Here is a 21,659-nt window from a genome sequence, read left to right on the forward strand (position 1 = left end):
CTCACACAACATTGTCTTCTGTTCGAAGCGATGTGGCCTTGTGGTCAGGTTGGTCTTGTCGCCATGGTCAACATATGATCTTTTCGTTTAGGATTATTGAAAAGACCCACATTTCATTGCCAGTTACGATTCAATACAAAAACGACTTCCTTTTGTAACGGCGAGCAGCATTTACAAGTGGTTTCTAGGTTTTCTTGCTTTCTTTCATTCCATTCATTTGGCAGCCATCTCCCGATCTTTAAAATGTTTCCCATTACTTTCAAACGTTTTCCAACGGTCCGACGGTCAATAACCAATTATTCTGTGAGCTGTTCTTATACGAATAATGAATTTAATATTGTTGACGCATGTCGAAATAAGCATTTAGATTTTTTGACCGATTTATAATGTCTAACAGGCTACGCCCAGGGACCCATAGCCGAAAGTCTCATTTCATAGGAGCATCCATAGTATAGACGTTTATAAATAAATGTTTAAAACAACGTTTTTGGTAGAGCAAAATAAGGGAATTTGATATGAAAGGATATTTTTAATTTTATATTCTATTCCTCTAAGAAAAAAATAACTATCAGACGTCCGAAAAAAAAGGATCACCGCATTGATTGTTGTAGATTGCAATGTACATGCCCTGTTTCCTTCCTTTTTCCAAAAAAATAACCCATCCATCCATGTCTTAAGGTAGTACATGATTACTTGGACTTAGGAATTTACATCTTTCGTGATCTGAGATTTTAGAAGTACGTATACTACATTATAAAGAAGGCCAATCGAAACTTGGGAATTATTAAAAGAAGTTTTAAAAGCCTTTGTTCATAGTTAAACTTTATAAACTATATGTCCTCCCAATTTTAATGTACAGATTAGAGATCTAGAATCCTTCCAGAAACTACATGATTAATTCCTTAGAAAAGGTGCAAGCTAGGTTTGTGTCGTATTTTCCTTCATTGGCAGATAACGACAAGAATCCATAAAAGTCAAAAGATTTGGCCACATTACTCTGTACCATAGACGTGCTATTTAGGATTTTATAACGCTCCACCGAATTTTAAACAAAAAAATAAAACTATCTCCCCCACCCTGGATACTAAATAATAGATACAAGATACGAGACTCTCTGCTTACAACACCATCTACCTCCAAACACCAAATATATACATTTTTAACCATAGTTTTCATTATAGATCGACTAGTCTTTTACCTTTATGCTTTTGATAGGGAAGTGAGGCTGGCCTCAAGCGATTTTTTGTTAATTCTTTTTTTGTGTGACACGTAAATATATCTATAGTATTTAAATTTGGGGTTTATTTTGTTTTATTTATTTTTCCTTTACACTATTACGTCAATTGTCACTTAAAAAATAATAATATTCGTATCTTAAATACATCATTTTGACAGTGTTTTTATATTTTATAAACACTAAATATATGTCAACCTTTTTAGGCTTTGATTATCGCCGCTGGTCAAAAAAACCAACAAACTATAATTGATTTTTCTGAAACCCGATGATCCAGATAAAAACTGAGAACTATTTTAATTCTGCGCCCAATAATTGTGTAATTGATCATATTGCGTAACTCTATTATCTATAAATAAATTCAAAATTAAAGTTGGATGTTTCTTTCTTTTATTCAAAACTAGATTTAAATCATCATAAGCTTAAATTAGAAAATTATACAGAGTGCGCACTCGTTACAAAATGTATGAGTATGAAAATAAATTAGTTGTCTGAATTTTTTTACTAAATAAATTGAAAAAAAAAAGTTTCATTAGAGTATAGTAATTTGAATTTTACAACTTTTTTATATTATATAACCTCTCCTCAGAGTAATTGCTACGTCGATACCACGGCAAACACTACTAAAAACCTTCTAGATACATTCTTTGGGAACCTTTTCTGACGTCTTTCATTCTTTTTCCATATTGTGGTGGTCAAGATCTTCATTTGCAGCCTTCCTCATTGTCTCTTAGCTAGCACTTAATTTCTTTAGCTAAGGAGGACATTGAAATGGTTAGGTAATACTTTATTTTAGCTTTCAAACTGGGATAAATATTGGTATCTATGTTTCTGTTGTTTGTTTTGTACCAAGTCCAATTTGGCCTAAAGGATTTATGGACTTATTTACATTGCAAACAGTTTTAGACGGACATTTACAATCTAAAGAGTTTCTTTTTTTCATGGGAAAATAATTCTAAGGATTGGACGGATATTTTTTTTGATATATGTACAGAAAGTTAAAGTCATTTTTATTTGTTGGTCCAATTTTGAAATGCAATATTTTAATATTAATAAAAAAAGGGTTATCAAAAATGGCCCATGTCACATGAAACTGCTTTATTTAAATAATATAATATAAATAATACAAATAATATGAGAACCACAAAACATTGTTATTTATTAACACTATATTTTTAAATATACAAATTATTTTTGGGTTCATCAAATTTAAAATGATGTTAAAATATATGTTTAAATTCAACAAAAATATTAAAAAAAAACATTAAATTTGTGACACATGTATGTTCATATTTGCTAGATATTTTTGCAATCTTAAAAAAATATTGTCATCGTAAAATAAACGAAATATATGGTTGAAAATTGCTCAAATTGTTCATAAATACTTTTTCTTATTGAAAAGTAAGTTATTTCTCAAATAATTGTTTTTTTAACTTAGCCACTGCATAATAATAGGATTTTCGAAAAATAATACTAAGCAAATATTTTTTTAGACAAAATACAATGTTCTAAATTTTATTTTATTACTAATACGTTGTAATTTGCTCATTAAATTAAACTATTATTATTACTGGGAAAATAAAATTGTACCCTCTTTGAAGATAAATGATTGAAGGATAGTTACGGCTAAATTCTTGATAATGGCAAATCTGTTAAAGTTTTCAAGTCTTTGTAAAGAATGTGGACGAATTTTTAATAATAGTATCCACACTTTTGTTGACTGTCTAGTTCTTTCAATAATTAGGCAGTTTATTGTACTTAATCATATATTTATTGAGAACTATAAACCAGAGGCAATTAAAATATATATTCTGTTTTGTGTTTCCTCCCGAAGGACTGAATTTTTTCAAGAACAAAAGGCAATAAACTCGTCTTTTAGTCATTATATGTAATTAATAGCACAAAACATTATTGTATAGCGGATTGTTAGTCTTAATGGTACAAGATCTATACTTATAGCCACTTCTGCAAGGTACGTTACATTTTCTTTGAAGATACCCACCTCCGATGGGGGCTACGTAGAATTATGAATCTGATTTAAATCAATACTTCCCCCAAATTTCCATACGACATAAAAAGGCTCTTCAGTTAATTATAGTGAATATAAAAAGCACATTAGTGGATGATGTTTTCCTTTAGAGGGTATTTTATGCTATTTTGTATTATTTTTGTTGTATTATTGAAGTTTTGATTGCTTTTATTTTTATTTTTTCAATGAACATTTTACTTAATTTTGGTTATGAATAAAGAGGTTACATTAAAAGATGTTAATTTTAGAGTATACTTTTTAATTATGTTTTTTATATGAACGCAAATTTTCTTGAAATAAAAACCTTGCTGGTGAGGAAAAAACTATTATGTTATATCTGGAAAAAGATTTACAAATATGTACAATTTGAGCGATTTCACCTTGATTAATATTTTCAGGTATCTCAAAAAATATGATAGGATGAACTAATCTGTTATACTTGAAAAATGTTGACAGCTAAAAACTTTTAAAATTACAAATAAATCACATCATAGAGTAGATCTACAAAGATTACTTTGCAATTACCTTTTTGTTTCAATTTTATTTATCAAATGATCACATCATGTCATCAATTGATAACGCAGGTAGGAAAAAAAATAGATAATGTCGTTAAAAAAAGTCATTTTAAAATTGGTAAAAAGATTTCAGCTTTTATATTTTCGTTAATTTTTCTATTCTTTTTTCTCATTTCTATCGAAAGCTGTTTAATTCAATACAGAATGAACATTACAGGCACATCAAAATATTATGCATTTTAAATTATTAATAAGATAACAAAAATATGAATGCACAAACATAATATTTTTCATTAAGGCGAAGCTTATCCCATTGCACTTATGTTCGTACACTCTTGGGTATTTACCTATAATAACATCCACTCTTGCTGTTGCAATCTAAAATTATGTTCGATTAAGGAAATAAGTGACCATGAAATACAAATTGAGTCTTCAGTGAGTTTATACAATTTGACTGAATTGAGTGAAATATCTGTTCTTTTGCAAAAAAGTCTTACTATTTGTCGTAAAAAAGTATTTATCAAGTAGCATTGATTAAATTTTAAAGCCATCTAGCGTATAAAGAATACGTCGTACTTCTGTATATATGTGTGTACGACGTAGAGTCATTTTTGAGTGTATCCTAGGACTGCGTAGATATTGATATAAGAAATAATAAACTAGAATAAAACAACTTTAGTCTCTAGACTAAAGTACTTCCTGGCTCATTACGTCATATTCAAATTACGTAAAACAATAGAAAAATAAAAGACCTATACACCACATGATGAAAATATATTAACACTATAAAACAACCTTTTTCCAGTCGGTTGAACTAACTTTTTTATTTATTTAAGGCGTAAAACACAAAAAAAGTCAACTAAAACCTTCAACCAACTTGGGTTTTTGGCCTTTAAATACATTTTTTTACATCAGGTTTTTGTGTGTATAATTTCGATTCAGAGCCATCTTTCGAAGTGAAAGAACAATATATTATGTAGATAAAAATATAAGTTAAAATAGGTTGATATTTAGATGATTTATATAGTTTCTTATGAAATATTTAATAAATAAGTAATTTAATGTTGCATAAAAAAGGTTTTAAAGTTATATGTAATGATTCATTAATATTTTAGAGGCAAGGAGATTAAACTCCAATTGAAATATACTTCATATCCAATGTATTTAATAGTTATTTATTAAAAATCACCTTATTAATATTTAATTTAGGAGCCTTACATTGGATATTTATTAAATGCTTCATAAGAAATTATCAAATCAATTTCAATATTAATCAAAATCTTTTAAAATTCTTTAGTAGATTTTCTGTCAAAAAATATTGATTTTTTAGTTATAGCTATAATTATTATATAATATTTATTTATAAATTTTTTATTTTTAAATCAAATGTACACAGATAAAAAAGATTTCAGATGATATATTTCGTTTTAATAAGACATTTCACTCAGACCCTGAAAATGGGGATACAAAACCCTCGAGCACTTCGTGGGATCTTTAGAGGAGTCCGTTCAGACTAATATGTATACAAGAGTAGTTATTCTTTGCAAATAAATCTCTTTTGTGATTATATATTCTATTTTATATGCAATCAGTCATCTGTTTTGAATTAACCAAAATATTAGCTGCCAAATTAAGATCCTTTATTTTTTTAATGTTAGAAACATTTATTAGGAATTGTAATTAAGATAACAAAATAGATCATTTATTTTCATATACCACAATATTTTTTTCAATTGATTTTAACTTTTTCCCATCTGGTATTTTAATAGCTAAGAATAAATAAATACATATTTTATAATTTGAGATTACAAAGACTCTTCTCTTGTTATTAAATTTATACATTTAATATTACCAAATAAATCTTATTTTTTTAAAATGATTAAATAACTTGTATTTTGTAAATATATTGTCGAATAAGGGATCTTGTTTTTCTACATAAAAGGCCACTCCTGTGGTCAAGCTATCCATAATAGTATTTCTTTATAGATTTGTTGGGGTCAATCTGTATGCTGTATTTCTTAGTTGATATAACATATAAAAAGGATTTGTCGAGGGATAAATTATAATAAATAAATCATTAGCCACATATTTTTAGATCAAATGTACATTTAAAAAGGTTTATGCTAAGATATGTTTAGTCCAACCTTTCAGCTAGATTCTTAAGCAATAAGTGTTTTATACCCATTGAATCCCTCTAAGGCTCCCTTGGATCTTTAGAAGAGTCTGTCCAGACTAATATGTATGCAAGAGCCGTTTTTATTTGCTTTGTAAAAAATAAGTAGGACTTTTGTGATAATATATTATATTTTAAAGTGCAAGCTGTGTGTAGGGGGTGACATTACAAGCCTATTTCTAACTTTTATTGATTACTTGTATTGCCCTTTCAGATATTGAGCGATCAAGTGTACTACTTGAACCATAATTACTTCACTATCAGCGTTTTAACTTTTTTTCAGTCGTTTTATCTATATTCAGGAAGCAAAGTATGTCTGTCTATCTGGGTTTTTGTTCACGCCTCCTTATTAAGTGTGTACTTAACATCTTATAACTGTGTGACAACTTGATCTAAGAAATAACTATGTAGAACTCAAATATGTAATTTTTCAAGAGTACTGTCAAGAAAGTACTTTAAGGACTCATTTGCAATATAATTTTATATAGAAAGACAGTTTTTTAGTGGAAACAAATAAGAGTAAAATATATTCCAACATAATTAAATTTATAATATGATCAATGATAAATATAATAGTGTTTTATCGACTCGACCAATTGTCGACAATTTTCAATTATACCATGATAAATATAATAAAATCTAATAAGCACTTTTTTAAGTAATTTTAGAATCAACAAACAATTTAATTCAATCACATTGAAAAGGTGGAAAAATATGAATGTGGTTCATCCAACAATCGAATATATTAATGAAGTTATTCAAAGACAAAATGGAACAGCAGGATTCATTGAAATATCTCAAAACTGGAAGGTATTATTTACTTTATTTATTTAGTCTAAATGAATTGATTGAGATCCACTTATTATTAATACATTTTTATTTTGTCGTAGGAACTAAATGTAACAACGCTGGATTTGATACATCTTTTCTCTAATTTCCCGGATAAAACAAACCTTGGAGATAATTTTTCTTCCTATTACATTGATGAAAAAGAATATATGTGCAATTTGACGGGATTTTATAAGAGTTACCGCAAAATACATGGATGGCTGAGTATCTCTGTCTGCATATTTGGAACCATAGCCAATCTCTTGAATATTGCTATTCTCACGCGAAAGGAGATGAATAGTTCCCCAATTAATTTAATACTTACAGGTTATTGAATCATTGCATATTGGGCACTTCATATAAAATAGGGACAAAAAATTACAATTTTGTCACCTGTTTTACCTTCGATTTTGAAAAAAAAATTATAAAATGTTCCTCATAGAAGATATGATTAACTACAAAGTTTGAACGTGAAATTGCATGTTCTTCAGAAGTTATGAGTATTTCATTATTGTTCTCATTTATAGAGTTTATATTACACTAGCCCTATAAGACCTATACGGATTTTTTAAAATGTTTTTTCTATGTAAAGCATACGATTTTGGTTATTTTTGGTTCTTTGATTGATTCTATAGATATGGGTGTTTAAAGTTAGAAAAAATAAATATACATATTTTCTTCAAAAAAAAAAAAAAAACCTAAATTTAATTACGCATCAATCACTTTTTAACATTTTATTTAAAACATATTTGATGTCAAAAAATGTAAATTTTATGCAGATATAAAACTATAAAAAGTAGCTTGCTGTAATTTTTTACACAATTTTGCAACGTCAGTATTTTATAGGGAGAGTTAGGGGAGTTGAGTACAAGATACATTTTTCCAAATTGACTGTGTTTTTGATGCTGAAGTGAAAATTTTAAACTTATTTTGTTAAAATGAGTTATAATCTTCATGTCAAAAGAGTTCTAATGAGATTTTTTCCATTCAGTATGTCTGTAATATATAAATGATACACATATATTTAATATTTATTTCAGTTTTGGGTGAGACTGGCAATTTTGTTTCCTGTAAATCACTGCGCCGGTTCTCTTGTTTTGCATGATTTGACATTACCACTAAAAAACAATGGATTCAGCTATATTCAATAAAATTTTGAATGTAACAATTAAAAATATGCCTATAAGTATATTTAAAATTTAATTAAATTGGTTCATTGATTCAAAAGATAAAGACAATTATGTTTCTTACCGAATCTATTATGGAGATAGCGTAGTAAAAAAATTATACAGTCAAACATTAATCGAACCCTCATAACTTGTAAAGAGGATAATAGAAAATATTTAATACATAATTTGGTAAAACATTGTGGAAGGACTATACACGTTAACAGTAAGATGCAATTAAATTTTGAAAGTTAAAAGTCAATGTCATACAAAGCATTATTTTTTGCGGAGGGTTTGTGCTCTACCGGGTGCCCATTCTAGTTTACTATTGTATTTATGTTATCCAATTTGAGTTATATTCAACAATAGTTCAGATAACATTATAATTTAGTATTTTTGTTGATTTTACCCTCTGAGTTTGTTAATTTCGTTGTTTGGATTAATGTATTAATCACAAAAGTCATAAGCTTTAATATTTAGAGGTCATCTTTGAAGTTAAGTAAATTCACAATTTTTGAAAACTTAATATTCATTGTTCCTTATCATACAAATAATATTATATTTAAACTTTTTTAGATGAACAAATCAACTTTAAAAAGTTTTTACAAGTTTTCTGTAAAACTTAATTTTAGGTAGAGTTAAAATGAAAGGATATTATAAAAAAGGGAAGGTACTGTGTGCAGAATATGGAACACTTTTGTTTTTAATTTAAAAAAGAATTACCATTACTTTGAAAAAGCGTATGTGAATTAAGAATTTAATATTTTATTGATGACTTTTTCTGTTGCTTTATAATCAACAAGTTCTCTAAAACTATCCAATAATTTGCAATTCAACGATAACGATATAACAATTGTTTTTTTTTTTTGTTTATTCGTTATTTTCTTAACTTCAAAGATGTTGGGCAACTTATTTTATGTTACTCCAGTGTGACAGTTGATGATATAAACATGTTTGCAAAAAATCAAAAAAATCGTAACCTAAAAAAATCTAACTTTCAGATTGTTTCCTTGAACCTTTTAATGTTTGGTGTTCTTGTAAAATATGTTTATCTTCATGTTATTCACTTCAATTTATTATGTATTTAAGAGGATTAGAACCTACGAAAAAAATAAGAAAGTTAAGGATTTTTATGAGATGGCCCCGAGTAAATATTTATAATTACTCTTTTGCCATCCAAAGCCACTTCCAATTTAGTATAGGTAGGTAAGAAGATACAAAAATATATGGGCGCTTTAGGCTCCCTAGCTTCTTTATATGAAGTTTTTGTATTGTCTTGAATTGTTACATTGGTTATGGCATTTGAGATAAATGGAAATCTAGCTACATCACCCCTCCCCCCCCCTTTTTTTCCTCAACTTTAGTCATAAATATTTCTTCTTTTATGAAATTCAAGCACTTAAAGTGCTGAATACATAATTTGTATTGAGATACAATTTTTGCATTTAATTCTTAAAAATGATTTTTTTTGTTGAAAATTAAATTTAGGGAAAAAAAATATTGTTAAGATTAATGTTTGTTATCAAAAATGAGTGGTAGACCAAGACATGCAAAAATTTGTTTATTGACATTTTAAAAATGTTAACCACAATATATTAATCCTTTATTTCATTACTATTGATTATTGTAAACTAAAAGAAAAATTGACTCATACGGGTAAAGGAAAAATGCCGTTTTCCCCCTAAGTATCTAGAGTGTCATGCATTGATTTAGGCAACAAATTGGGAGGGGGGATGTAAGGCTAAAAAACCATGATACATGGATTAACATCTTAATGTGGATCGATGATATAAGCGAGTAGATTAGTTTCTGTTTGAAAAAAGTTGATATCTAATCTAATATCTGTTTAACATTAATAAATAATAAAATCATCAATATATTTTAGGTATCGCAATTGCAGATATGCTCGTGATGATTGAGTACATTCCATTTACACTCCATCGGAATCTTTTGACAGGAAGGTCTAAAGAAGTAGAGTATTCGTGGGAATTCAGTCTTTTTGTGTGGTCCCATAGTAACTTTAGTCTCGTAATTCATGCTGTCTCAATATGGCTTACACTTTCACTTGCTGTGTGGAGACTCATCATGATACAATTCTATACACTCAGTCCCATTTATTGTACAATCAAAAGGTGCAAAATCTTGTTGACCTTAGCATATAGTACGATACAAATCTATTTTATATAGAAAAGTAGAATATATATAAATCCATTTTCAGTTATCCCTATATTTATCTGCGTTCCCAACTACATGGCAACGACCATCAATAAGAAAAATAATGACGGCAAAGTCATTTATGTGCTAGATTGGAGCGAGATTGCCACTGCGCACAACAAACTCCTCTATCGCATCAATATTTGGCTCTATACATTTCTTCTCAAACTCATACCCTGTGTTATACTCACAATCATTACAGGTTGGCTCATTAAGGCACTCTACATAGCAGAAGAACGTTCAGCTCGACTCAAGGAGAAAGTTCATACTGGTGGTAGTAGAAATAATATAATTGTTACTATTCTAAATGAAAGCGGTAAAGCAAAAGGATCACTTACTTCACGAAAGAGAGACACTGATCGAACTACACGACTCTTGGTTGTCATTTTGATCTTATTTCTTCTGACTGAGTTTCCACAGGTTATCCTTAAATTATAAAATTTACACTTAATTCAGTTAAGACTTCCATTATATATTTTTAGGGAATTCTTGGAATGCTTTCAGCAGTTTATGGTGATCAATTTTTCAGGGACTGTTACCTTCCACTAGGAGATGTGATGGACGCAATGGCTCTCATAAATTCTTCCATCAATTTCATCCTCTACTGTGCAATGTCCCAACAATTCAGAAAGACATTTATTCAAACCTTTAATTGCTTCTCCTCTAAAGTTATTAACAGCCCAAATATACGACTGACAAATCATAAAAGTTTCGCACACATAAATAACTACTCAGTAAATAAGAAAATTACTCTTGGTCCATCTCGTAAAAGCACTCATAACAAAATAAATAGATACGAAACACAAATAGAAATCTATTCCCTTAATAAAACACATTTACAAATCCATTCTATTCCTGAAATGGACGAAAATATTTTATAATTACATACTTGATATATTTATTTAGCTGTTTGAATGTGTATAATGAGAGAGAAAAAAGTTGTTACATCGATATATTTCTGCTTACTGAGCCATATACCGTTATAAAAAATTGAGTTTTTTTTTACTAATAATACAATAATTCATATCTGTAACTGTAACATGGAATTTACTTTCATCCGCCATTTAGAAGTAATTTTGGAAAGTTAATAGATGAAATTACTGAAGGAATCAGTTTAATAAGGATTTTCATGATTTGGAAAGAAGCTTCTAGAAGTATAACGTAGATAGAACCTAAATTTTTGAAAATTAAAAATTATTTTTCAGAGTATATATTTTTACGAAGGTTTCATATTGAAAAAACTGTCATTTTTTAAGGGAATCAATGATAAAAACACATTATATTGGTAAATTTCATGAAAATATTAAAGAAGTATATAAGCGAAAATATCATATTTATAAGAAAGAAAAGATTTTTTACTTCCAAATCATCAAGAGCTCTTATGTATTTTTATTCAAATTTTGTCTCTACTCTGTTTTCCTCCTTTTTAATTAATAAATGTCCCCTAGAGTTGGAGAAAATGGGGTTATTTTGAATGTATTTTTTTTTTTTTTGTACTAGTCGAAAGTATAGTAATTTATTACAAAACTTTTCTACAAAAAATATTCAATAATTATCTTGCACAAATTTATAAGATAAAAATAATATTTCACGGTTAATAAATATAATTTATATCACTTAAAATTTATAAATATCTTAATTAGTTTCAGTCCTATTCTATTGTTGATATCATATGGCCAAACTTATAAATACAAGGCAAAATTATATCTTATAATTGTATGTTTTTTTATTATTATATTTGTTTGATATTAATCCGGAAAATACTTTTTATGATCTGTCAAAAGCTTTTTGAAGCGTTAAATGTAATTCATATAGAGTTTATACATTTCATTAGTTTTAAATATCAATTAATCAAACACAAATCAATCGTTAATTTTATTTCTCAACTAACTTTGTGATCGTTTTTAATTTGAGATGTACATATATGTTACATAAAAAGTGTTTCGAGATAATCCATTCATTTAATTCCTTTTACACAAAGACAAGTTCATTCCGACAAAAATTTATCCCAAACAATATAAATATTTTTTGAATATATCTCAATAAAAAACAATTTACTATAAGTATGGCGTAGTATTGTACTTTTACTTTTAATAAATATATTTAATAATTCAATAATATACTCATTATCCAATAAATAAGTTTTAATTTAAATGAGAACTTATGCTGAATAAAAACACTTTCATTAACTCTTAACAACCGATTGCAATAAATTTGCTAGATAGCTTTAAGATATATTTATTCACCTCAATTAAGTATCGATATAAATTAGTAATTTATTTACTACTCGTGGTGGATATTGTTTCAAATTATATAAACTTTTATTTTATAATTTTAAAATTTTAAACTTTTATATATTTTAAAATTATCTATAATTTTAAAATTTAAACTTTTATTTTTATTTTATAATTTTTTTAAACTTTTAAATTTTTATTTTATAATTATCTAAACTTTTATTTTATAATTTTAAAATTATCTAAACTTTTATTTTTATTTTATAATTTTTAAAATTATCTAAACTTTTATTTTATAATTTTAAAATTATCTAATAATTATATTATAATAAGATTTTTTCTTCTATGGAATGAAATTGTGTTCTGATGAATTTTCCTTGCAATGAACTTGTCTTGTGGTTAAAAGAGCACAATGAACATTTTTGTAACCTTAAATTATATACTTTTAATTTCATAAAAATGTTCTGGGAATATGCTTAAATTTCAAAAATGTGGTTATCACTACTTATCCTGAACAATATCTAGGTATGTCAAAATAATTATTTCATTACTGTTATTAATATTATAGTGACTTTTATAAATGTAGTAATGCCCTATTTATTACATGAAATATTTACTAATGTTTTTATAGAATATTATGAACTCACGTGACTTTGTTTTGTACAAATATTAATTATTACTGATTGGATTGTACCTTGTTGTCGTATATATGTATATAAAATATTCAGTTTGCAAAGAAAATGAAAAAATAAAGTCTTAAGAGAACGAACTTAATGTGTTTTAATTTACAGTGTGTGAGGTAAAATCGTGGACTTGACTTCAAGTCCACCTATGAACCTAAATTCCTTTAAAACAGTGGTTCTAAAGCTGTGTTCGATCGAACCCTAGGGTTTCAGCAAGCCCCCCCTACCTGCATCCACAGATACGACTGTCGACCGGCCGACCGTCTATCAGTATGAATTTGCATCAACGACGTTGTATTGCTCAGAGCGGGGGATACCATCATGGAAAAAAACCGAAGTGGACCCACTGTGATATTCAAAAATGTTTCTTCTTGATGTTAGATTACAAATATTTAGTTGCTTAATAAAAAGGAATTTCACAAAAATAAATACAGCAGTTCCTGTTATTTTTGACGTTGTGCTCCGCTTGTTCATTATTGGCTGCAAGTGATCAGGCCACAGAAATTCGTTGGCAACAAAAATCTTACCGCCAAAATTGGCAAAATTATTAAGAATTGTTGTTGAATGTGTGAACTACATGCCATGAAGTACCGAATCCTCAAAGAGCTATGTAAGGAAATTGGGTCAGAATTCGAGTTACGTCTCTACCATTATAACGTCCGATGGTTATCCACTCGTGGAAGTCTTTGAAATGAATTTACAATACCGTCAATAAACTATTAGAGAAAAATTGACAATATCAAACTTAGAAAAGTCATTTTTTTTTTTGCCTTCTATTCTCCAAATTCTGGATATATTTCTATCAAACTTAGTACCTTTAATACATCCTAATGCAATAAAAAAGTAATAAAACTATTCTTTAAATGAAGAACTTTAGTATCCGTTTGTGCAATTTTTTATAATTTATTTAAATTTCACATTAAATATTAAGTGTTGAATCATGTTTTTACCAAGCATGTGGAATTAGCCTAAATTTTTGCAAGAGTACGAAGAGATAACTTCGGAAACTTTTCTCTGCTGGACGACCGTGTTTGTAAGATCGAAGACATTGCTGGAATTGGAAACATTTCTGTAGCTGGAGAGTTGAAGTATGAAAGCAATTACCAAGCACTTAAAAGAGTATGCAAAGTGTCTCGAGGGATACTTTCCCACCATACTGTCATAGCCAGAATGGGTGAGACAGCTTTTCACGTTAAGTGTTGGAAAAATAGAATATCTCAATGAAATCATTGAACTTCAGAAGAGCCAGATTTAAAATCAACTCTTCAGAACAACATCACGGTGAACGGTTGAGTATCACAGAGGACAAGTTATTTGAGTTGCTGTTATTAGAGCTACTCATTTAGAAAATGAAGAAAGATTCGTTGATCCAATAATAGAAGATATTAGAAAAGAGGCAATGAAAGATCAAACATAAAAGATTTAGTCAATGCATTTGAATACAATTATATAAACGATTCAGTACAACCATTTTCGAAGATATTAAATGATTTCCGTACTGAAAATGGTCTTGTTTATATGGTAATAGGCTAGTAATTCCAAAAGAGAGGTAAGTTCAAGTTCTTCAGGGATTGTACAGTTCACATCAAAGTATCGAGAAGACAAAAAGAAGAGCTATCCAGACGATTTATTGGCCAGGAATGAACACAGTCATTGAAGAAATGATTAGAGCATGTAGAAAATGTATAGAAAGATTACCCAGTTTACCAGAAGAAACGATGATGAGGAACCCGATACCAATGAGGCCATTTGAGAACACATTTGCAGATTTGTTTGAGTATGGAGGAAACCATTACTTGGTATATGTAGATCTTCTTTCAGGATATCCAAATGTAGAGGAATTCAAAAGAGGTCCATCTTCGGGAGAAGTAATAGTGACATTAAGAAAAAAAAAATTCGGAAACAGGGACTGCAGTGAAAATAAGAACAGATCAAGGCCCTCAGTTTAGGTCGAGAGAATTTCAGACATTCTTGAAAATGTGGGGAGTAACATGGGGACCTTCTTCACCCCATTTTCTGCAAAGTAATGGACATGCTGAGAGTTTTGTAAAATGTATGAAGAATCTATTAGTGAAAACAGGAGGAAAATGTAGTTCTGGTGAATTCTTATATGGAACTCTGGAGTTTCGAAACACTCCAAAGGCAGATGGAATATCACCAAATGAGATCTTATTTGGTCATCAAGTAAGATCGTGTTTACCTATTCATTGGAAGAGCTATGGTCCAAGATCCGAAAAAGAACAAAAAGACTCTTTGAGGAGAATGGAGGAGCAAAGGCAGAAGTAGAAAATCCTTTATAATAATAATAAGAGGGATTTAGTGTAGTTGAAAATAGGAATGGAAGGGATAGTGCAAAATTACGAGAATAATCGATGGTGGATGACAGACGGATTGTTGGAAAGGAAAAAAATAGAAAATACCAAGTTTGATTAAATACAGGAAGAATTTTAAGGAGAAATAGACGTTTCTTGAGGATGAAGAAAGGGGGGCAAAATAGAATGTGTGGAAGGCAATGATGATACACATGAATTCGGAGTCCTGAAGATCAAAAAGAATTCGAGTAAGATCGAACACGGGAGGGAGATGATATGATATAAGTATCAGCGTGTAAATAGGAAGTATTTGTAAAAATGTATTAATACATGAAATGAACAGTCAGTCTGTTTAAGTGTTTGAAGTGTATTTATTGATATTAATTAAAACGTAACATGTACTAATAAAATATTATAGAATACCTATACTCTGAAGAAATCATATTTTATTTTTCCAATTACGAAGGGGATCGGTAAATACACTGATGGAGCTTACTGGGCTCAATACTTTCAATAAAGTTAAAAACCACTGCTTTAGGTTGAATATTTCAATATACTAATTTCTATTATTAAAAGTAGTGATTGTTCTGGCTTAAAAATAAAATATACAGTTTTTTCAAAAATCAATGGAGGCGAAAAGGCAAATAGTGACCGATTTACTCCATGCTCAAGTGAGTGTTGAGGAGATCATGAAAGTCGTAGGTTGCTCCCGGAGAAACCAAAATTCCCTCCAAGTTGATGAGATAGCATGACACTCCTTTCAATGTCAGTGATTGTACTGTGAGGAAATAAAGGATTTAGGGAAGGTCTCTTATGTACGATGACCTTGGTAACTGTTTTTAACAGAAACCAAGGTCAATTGGCTCAAGAGATGTCATAAATTAGTTACATGTTTAAAACATTTTGAAAAATAGAAAGATATATCAATAAAGAAGTATCAACACATCTTAAATTATAATTTTATAAAGCTAATAAATTTGATTTGTCCCTCCTGCACAATTTTTAAATGTCTAAATTAGATATTTATAGTCAAAAGCAGCAATGTGTTAATACTTAAATTAATAAATATACACCTTTATGAAAATATAAAACTCCAGTATAGCTAGATTGTTTGCAACATTCAAGCCGATTCATACATTTACTTAATCTATATTTAAAAGAGAAAAGTTTGTCTGTTTGTATGTCACCGCGTCATTTTTGAGTGTGTACTTAATATCTTTGAACTGTGAGACTACTGGATCTATGAAATAACTATATAGCAAAGGACGTGTGTAGTTAAAACTCTGCAAGTCTTACTAAAAATAAAATTAAAGGTGAGTATATATCTATATTATTAGAGACAAGTATTGTCTGTATTTCGTACTGTTTGTCGACGCCTGATAACTCCTGCTAGTAATTTATAAATTTAGATTACCGCTAAAAATGTTTTTGAAAAATGAGGATTGATATATTATTTAAATTAATTTACTTTTGAGTTTGCTATTACAATTGAAAAGTGTAAAATCAATCATATGTATGAAAAGACAAAAGTATATTCAATTCAACACCATTTTGATTGTAAACATAAAAAATTATGAGAAAATAATTGTTTGATAAATCCTCATTCATAAGCACATTCACTAGTAATTACTTTATATTTTGATGTGTACTGTTCAATAATAATAATTATAATAGCCTTGGGAAAAAAAAAACTTTTCAGACTGCTTATTATAATTTTTTTTCCCCATGATTTTAGGACATATTAAATATTAATAATTCACTAAATACTTTAACTATATCGAACTTTAGTTTGTATATCATGGCTTTAATTTTCGGAACTTTTTTAAATACAACCCAACCTCAATACATTAATATGTAAAATTGTTTAAAAAATATAGGGATCTAGGTTAATAGAAATACAATTAACCATGATACTGATACATTTAGATCTATATACATCTATTCAGGCAAATTTAATGTATTTCTTAAATAGAATAAAGTAGGATAGGGACATATAGGTAAATATGAGTGTATAAACTTCTTTATTGAAGAATATATCTTGTCATGATTTTAGGGCCCTGTTCAAAAAAAATTCTACATTTCTATAGCATTACAGTGTGTGTGTTTTATAAATTGTAAAAAGTCATTTTCTTTGTTGTCAATGGATGTAATAAAGGGATTGCTATGCAATAACTGATGCATTTTTTACATACCGAAGTTGATCTCATAGTCAATTTACGTTTGAGTCATTAATAGTTTTGAAGGCATTATAATATAATATGTATGGATGAGGGTTTCATACAATTATACCCACTGTCAAATTGAAAAAAAACTTAAATAAATACTCAAGTACTTTTCAAGGTTGCTTCAAGATGGACAAGAGGAATAAGTAAACATATTAGGTTAGTAATTTTTTAGAGTTTGTTGTGATACAGTGTTTGTATTTGCAGCTCATCACTCCTATTTGTACAAATAAGTTTGATTAAATATGTAATATGCATACATAATATTATGTGCATCAACAATTCCACACAAATTTAATTTATCTACATTACAATTGAATTATTTATTAAGAACAAATATTTTGATATAGGGGAGACCGAGAATAGTTACAACATGTGCTGAAAATCATTTGTAAAGAAATAAAAAGTACATTAGAAAGAATTACTTCAATATCGATCCTCAATTCCACTACAAGTACAATAAGGGCTTACAATTATAACTCTGCAAAGAATTATCAAGGTCTTTTATGAGGTTATACGAATGTTCAATCAGGCCTTGCTTATAATTGAATGTAGTAGAAAATAAATTTCATTACTCAAGAGTTAAATAATAATGTCAACAGCTGACAAAAATAATATTAATTCTTCCAATTACTAATTCTAAATAATTCTAAAAAATATATTTGATCTTGATTACAAGTTACAGCTCATAGAAAGTATAATTATCATATAATTTATCTTATTTACAACATTAGCCCAAATAACACAAAAATATACATTGTATTTTGCTATCAGCTGTCGGTGTTTCTGTTTCTTTTCTCCTAATGAATGTTCTAAACATTGATTGGTTAAATTAAAATTCGCTTTTGTATAGCTTTTTATATACAATCAAAACCAGGCTGTAACTCAAATTTTAAACACTAAAAGGAAGTTGAATTTCTGCCAAAAAGTTTAACTTACTCACGTGCATAATTTTTTGATGATATAAACTTTGTTTTCAACTTGAACTTTTCACATTTCATAAATTTTTCAATTATTATTGTCGTTTAAAATCCTATTCAGTTTTGTTAACACTTTTATAAGGATAATTTTGTTTTATCATGAAAAAACCTTCCACACCTAGTAGACTCTTCTTTTTTTAAAGATATTTATGCATACTATTGATGGTATATGCACAGAAATTTAAAACAATATAAAATGTTAAGAAGAATTGCATACCTATACTTCCTGCAATTTTTGATGGCGAAAGCGAGGAAAAGCATCGGTTTATACCACTTCAAGACAATCAATATTTAACTATGTGCAAAATTTCTAAAGTGAATGATAATATTTACAAAAACATAAAAATAACTTATATTAAAATTAAAAATTAAAAAAAAAACTGAGGCAAAAAGACTCCAATGAATTTTTTTTAATTACTACAAACTTAAATAGCAATTTAAGATATCACTTAAATTATATTAAGTTTATGCTTAATTTAGGAATTATTTATAATATGTTTATGTAAATATATATATAATTGTGTTTGTTTAATCGTGTAATATATTATTTGAAATATTCATTTTTGGTTAAATGATTTATTTTTTTTTCAATTGTTTCAATAAATACTTTTTTTGGTACCATTATTGCTCCATCAATAGATCAAGTTGTTTTAATAATTGACAACATTAGAACTGATTTTATAGCTAAAATAACATGAACTATTTACAGAAATTCGTGCCTAAAGTTGAATATTCTTTTAAGCATTACAACAACCAATTCTCATCTCAATATAACTTATACAGGATAGTAGTGAACAATATACCAAAGATTGAAAAATGAGCCAACTAGTCCCTCTCTACCTTACTCTTTTTCCTGTATATATTTAATAATAGTTTTCTCTAAATACAATCACGCTTACTAATTTAATTTGAGAAAACTTTGTGTCCTTAAATGGTACATATATGATATCTTTTATCAGTTACTACAGCAATTATATGTGTTACATTAATGTGTTGATTAGATTAACTTTTTTTCTATATATTGAATTAGACAGCATGAGGTAGCCTTTCCTAAGAGTTTTTGTTTGGTTTATATGAAGGAAAAAGGAACTAATGAGTACATATGTAGGTACACAGCTTACAAAAATTGATAACTTGCAAGATGTTTGTACTTTTATTAACTATTCTTCCTTATTTTGACAATTCAAATGTATAAGAAGGCAAGGCACACCATAGTTAGGAATGCAAATGTAGACTAAATTGGGGGTAGTGGAAATAACTATCCTGAGAAAATGTGATAAAAGATAAGGTAACTTTGAGAGACGACATATTAGCTAAAAAAGGTCACTATAAACTATAATTAGGGTCGTATATCATAAAGTTTTTCTCTAACCTAGTGCATATTGACAATTTTGTATTCAAGACGAAGTATTTTTTTCTCTAGATATGTTTGTCTCCATTTTCCTTAGAGTCTCGTTAATACAATTTACATTAGGATTAGGATTATTACTATATAACTTTTTCAGAAGTGTCATTTGGTTGATGCTGCTTTTTTCGAACTTTTAATCAAAAACACTTTTTTTCGATTAGTTTTGTTTGATCTATCATTTTTTTAAATATATTGAATCATATTGTTGATGATATATATCCATAAATTTAAAACAACATAACATGTCAGGAAGAATTGTGTTACTAAGAACATAAATAAACACTATAGTTTAAAGTTAAACCACCCAACAAGACCTAACGACTGTAAAAATATTAAAAGTAAATAACTAATTAAAACACGACAAGGATAAAATATCCTTGTTCAATGACAAGAACTCTTAAAGAATTGCCACAAAAGGGCATCAACAAAGGAATTCCATACACTATTAAAGAGCTTTCTACAGTCTTTGCAAGGACTATTTAAAAAAAAAAACCTGTAGAAATCTGAAATGGTCAAGTGAATTTATTTCCTTCTTTCTATAACATATATGTTTTTAAATTTCGTATTGTAGTAAAAATATAACGTTAAATTTGTTGAGTTTATGAAGTAAACAGTATATTTGAAAAATCGCCCCATAGAACTGATCTATAAAGATACATTTTCACGATTCTTTTTGATCATTTTTATATAAACCTGAAATATTTTAATTAAGAGAGTTTCCGTGGTTAGTTGTGGTTTAATCTGAAATGTGAAACTGTCTTAAATGTACTAGGTTTATTCAAAACATTGTAATTTATATGAGTTTTAGGTAAAAGTTTATCATTTGCGACCCCATGCTAATCAATTTGATATTAGTCATAACTTATTATTCATATAACATATACGCCGATTGTTTTCTTGTGAAATGACATATTTTCAGGCTTGGATATTGACTGAAAAATGAGCTCTGCTCATACTAACCACTCATTTTTGTGCAGTTGAACACATCAATGATTTAACCATGCTTATTTTTTATGGCATTTATAGTCCCTAAAAATGGAGATCATGAACAGAAAAAAGTTTTTCCGTAACTTTTTTAAATTTGGTAAAAATTGATCATACGGTCGTCGTTTCATTTCAACAAAAATGAACAATTGAACAGTAATTATCAAAGCTTTCCTAACTATATAATTGTAAGGGATCCTTATACCTTTATCAACATAAGATTGAACATTTTTTCCTTTCAAAAGTAAGAACCTTTGTAAAAATACAAGCTAATAAGTTGTGATAATTATTGCTCAATGAATTACACTTTTCAAACACTCTACAAAATGTTCACCTATTGTTATTTTTCATTCAAAAACAGTAACAAAATTCTATAAATCAACTGTCTATTCTCTGTAGAGATGAAAATAAATTTTATTACAAAAGTAAGAAAGTAATATCCTTAATTATTACATTTTTGTTAAACTTAATAGGGATGTGAATTATTATAAACTAAACTAATATACGACCAAGAAGGGAATTAATTAAAATATTATCGGGTTACAACACTTGCTTCAGTATTCGCTGATTTCTCCTAAGTAAATACTACTTAGGTATGAAAATAAAAAAATTAAAAATCATTTTTTATTTGTTTCAAACATCTAAAGTTAGACAAAATATAAATTTTTTCTTGCTTG

At 28.0% G+C, this 21,659-nt stretch overlaps 1 protein-coding gene across 1 annotated transcript in view; it reads left to right on the forward strand.

Annotated features, from left to right (window-relative positions):
- Window positions 1-12,017, forward strand: part of LOC121118914 (G-protein coupled receptor dmsr-1) — a 29,415-nt gene extending 17,398 nt beyond the window's left edge. The window contains exons 2-6 of the mRNA XM_040713506.2: window positions 6,620-6,761; window positions 6,842-7,106; window positions 9,831-10,106; window positions 10,164-10,579; window positions 10,642-12,017. Of these exons, the coding sequence (XP_040569440.2) occupies window positions 6,620-6,761; window positions 6,842-7,106; window positions 9,831-10,106; window positions 10,164-10,579; window positions 10,642-11,040 (1,498 nt within the window). The 3' untranslated portion in view covers window positions 11,041-12,017. The remainder of the gene's footprint in view (window positions 1-6,619; window positions 6,762-6,841; window positions 7,107-9,830; window positions 10,107-10,163; window positions 10,580-10,641) is intronic.
- The last annotated feature ends 9,642 nt before the right edge of the window (window positions 12,018-21,659 follow it).

This window comes from Lepeophtheirus salmonis, chromosome 5, assembly GCF_016086655.4.
Source record: "Lepeophtheirus salmonis chromosome 5, UVic_Lsal_1.4, whole genome shotgun sequence".
NCBI classification, from domain to species: Eukaryota; Metazoa; Arthropoda; class Copepoda; order Siphonostomatoida; family Caligidae; genus Lepeophtheirus; species Lepeophtheirus salmonis.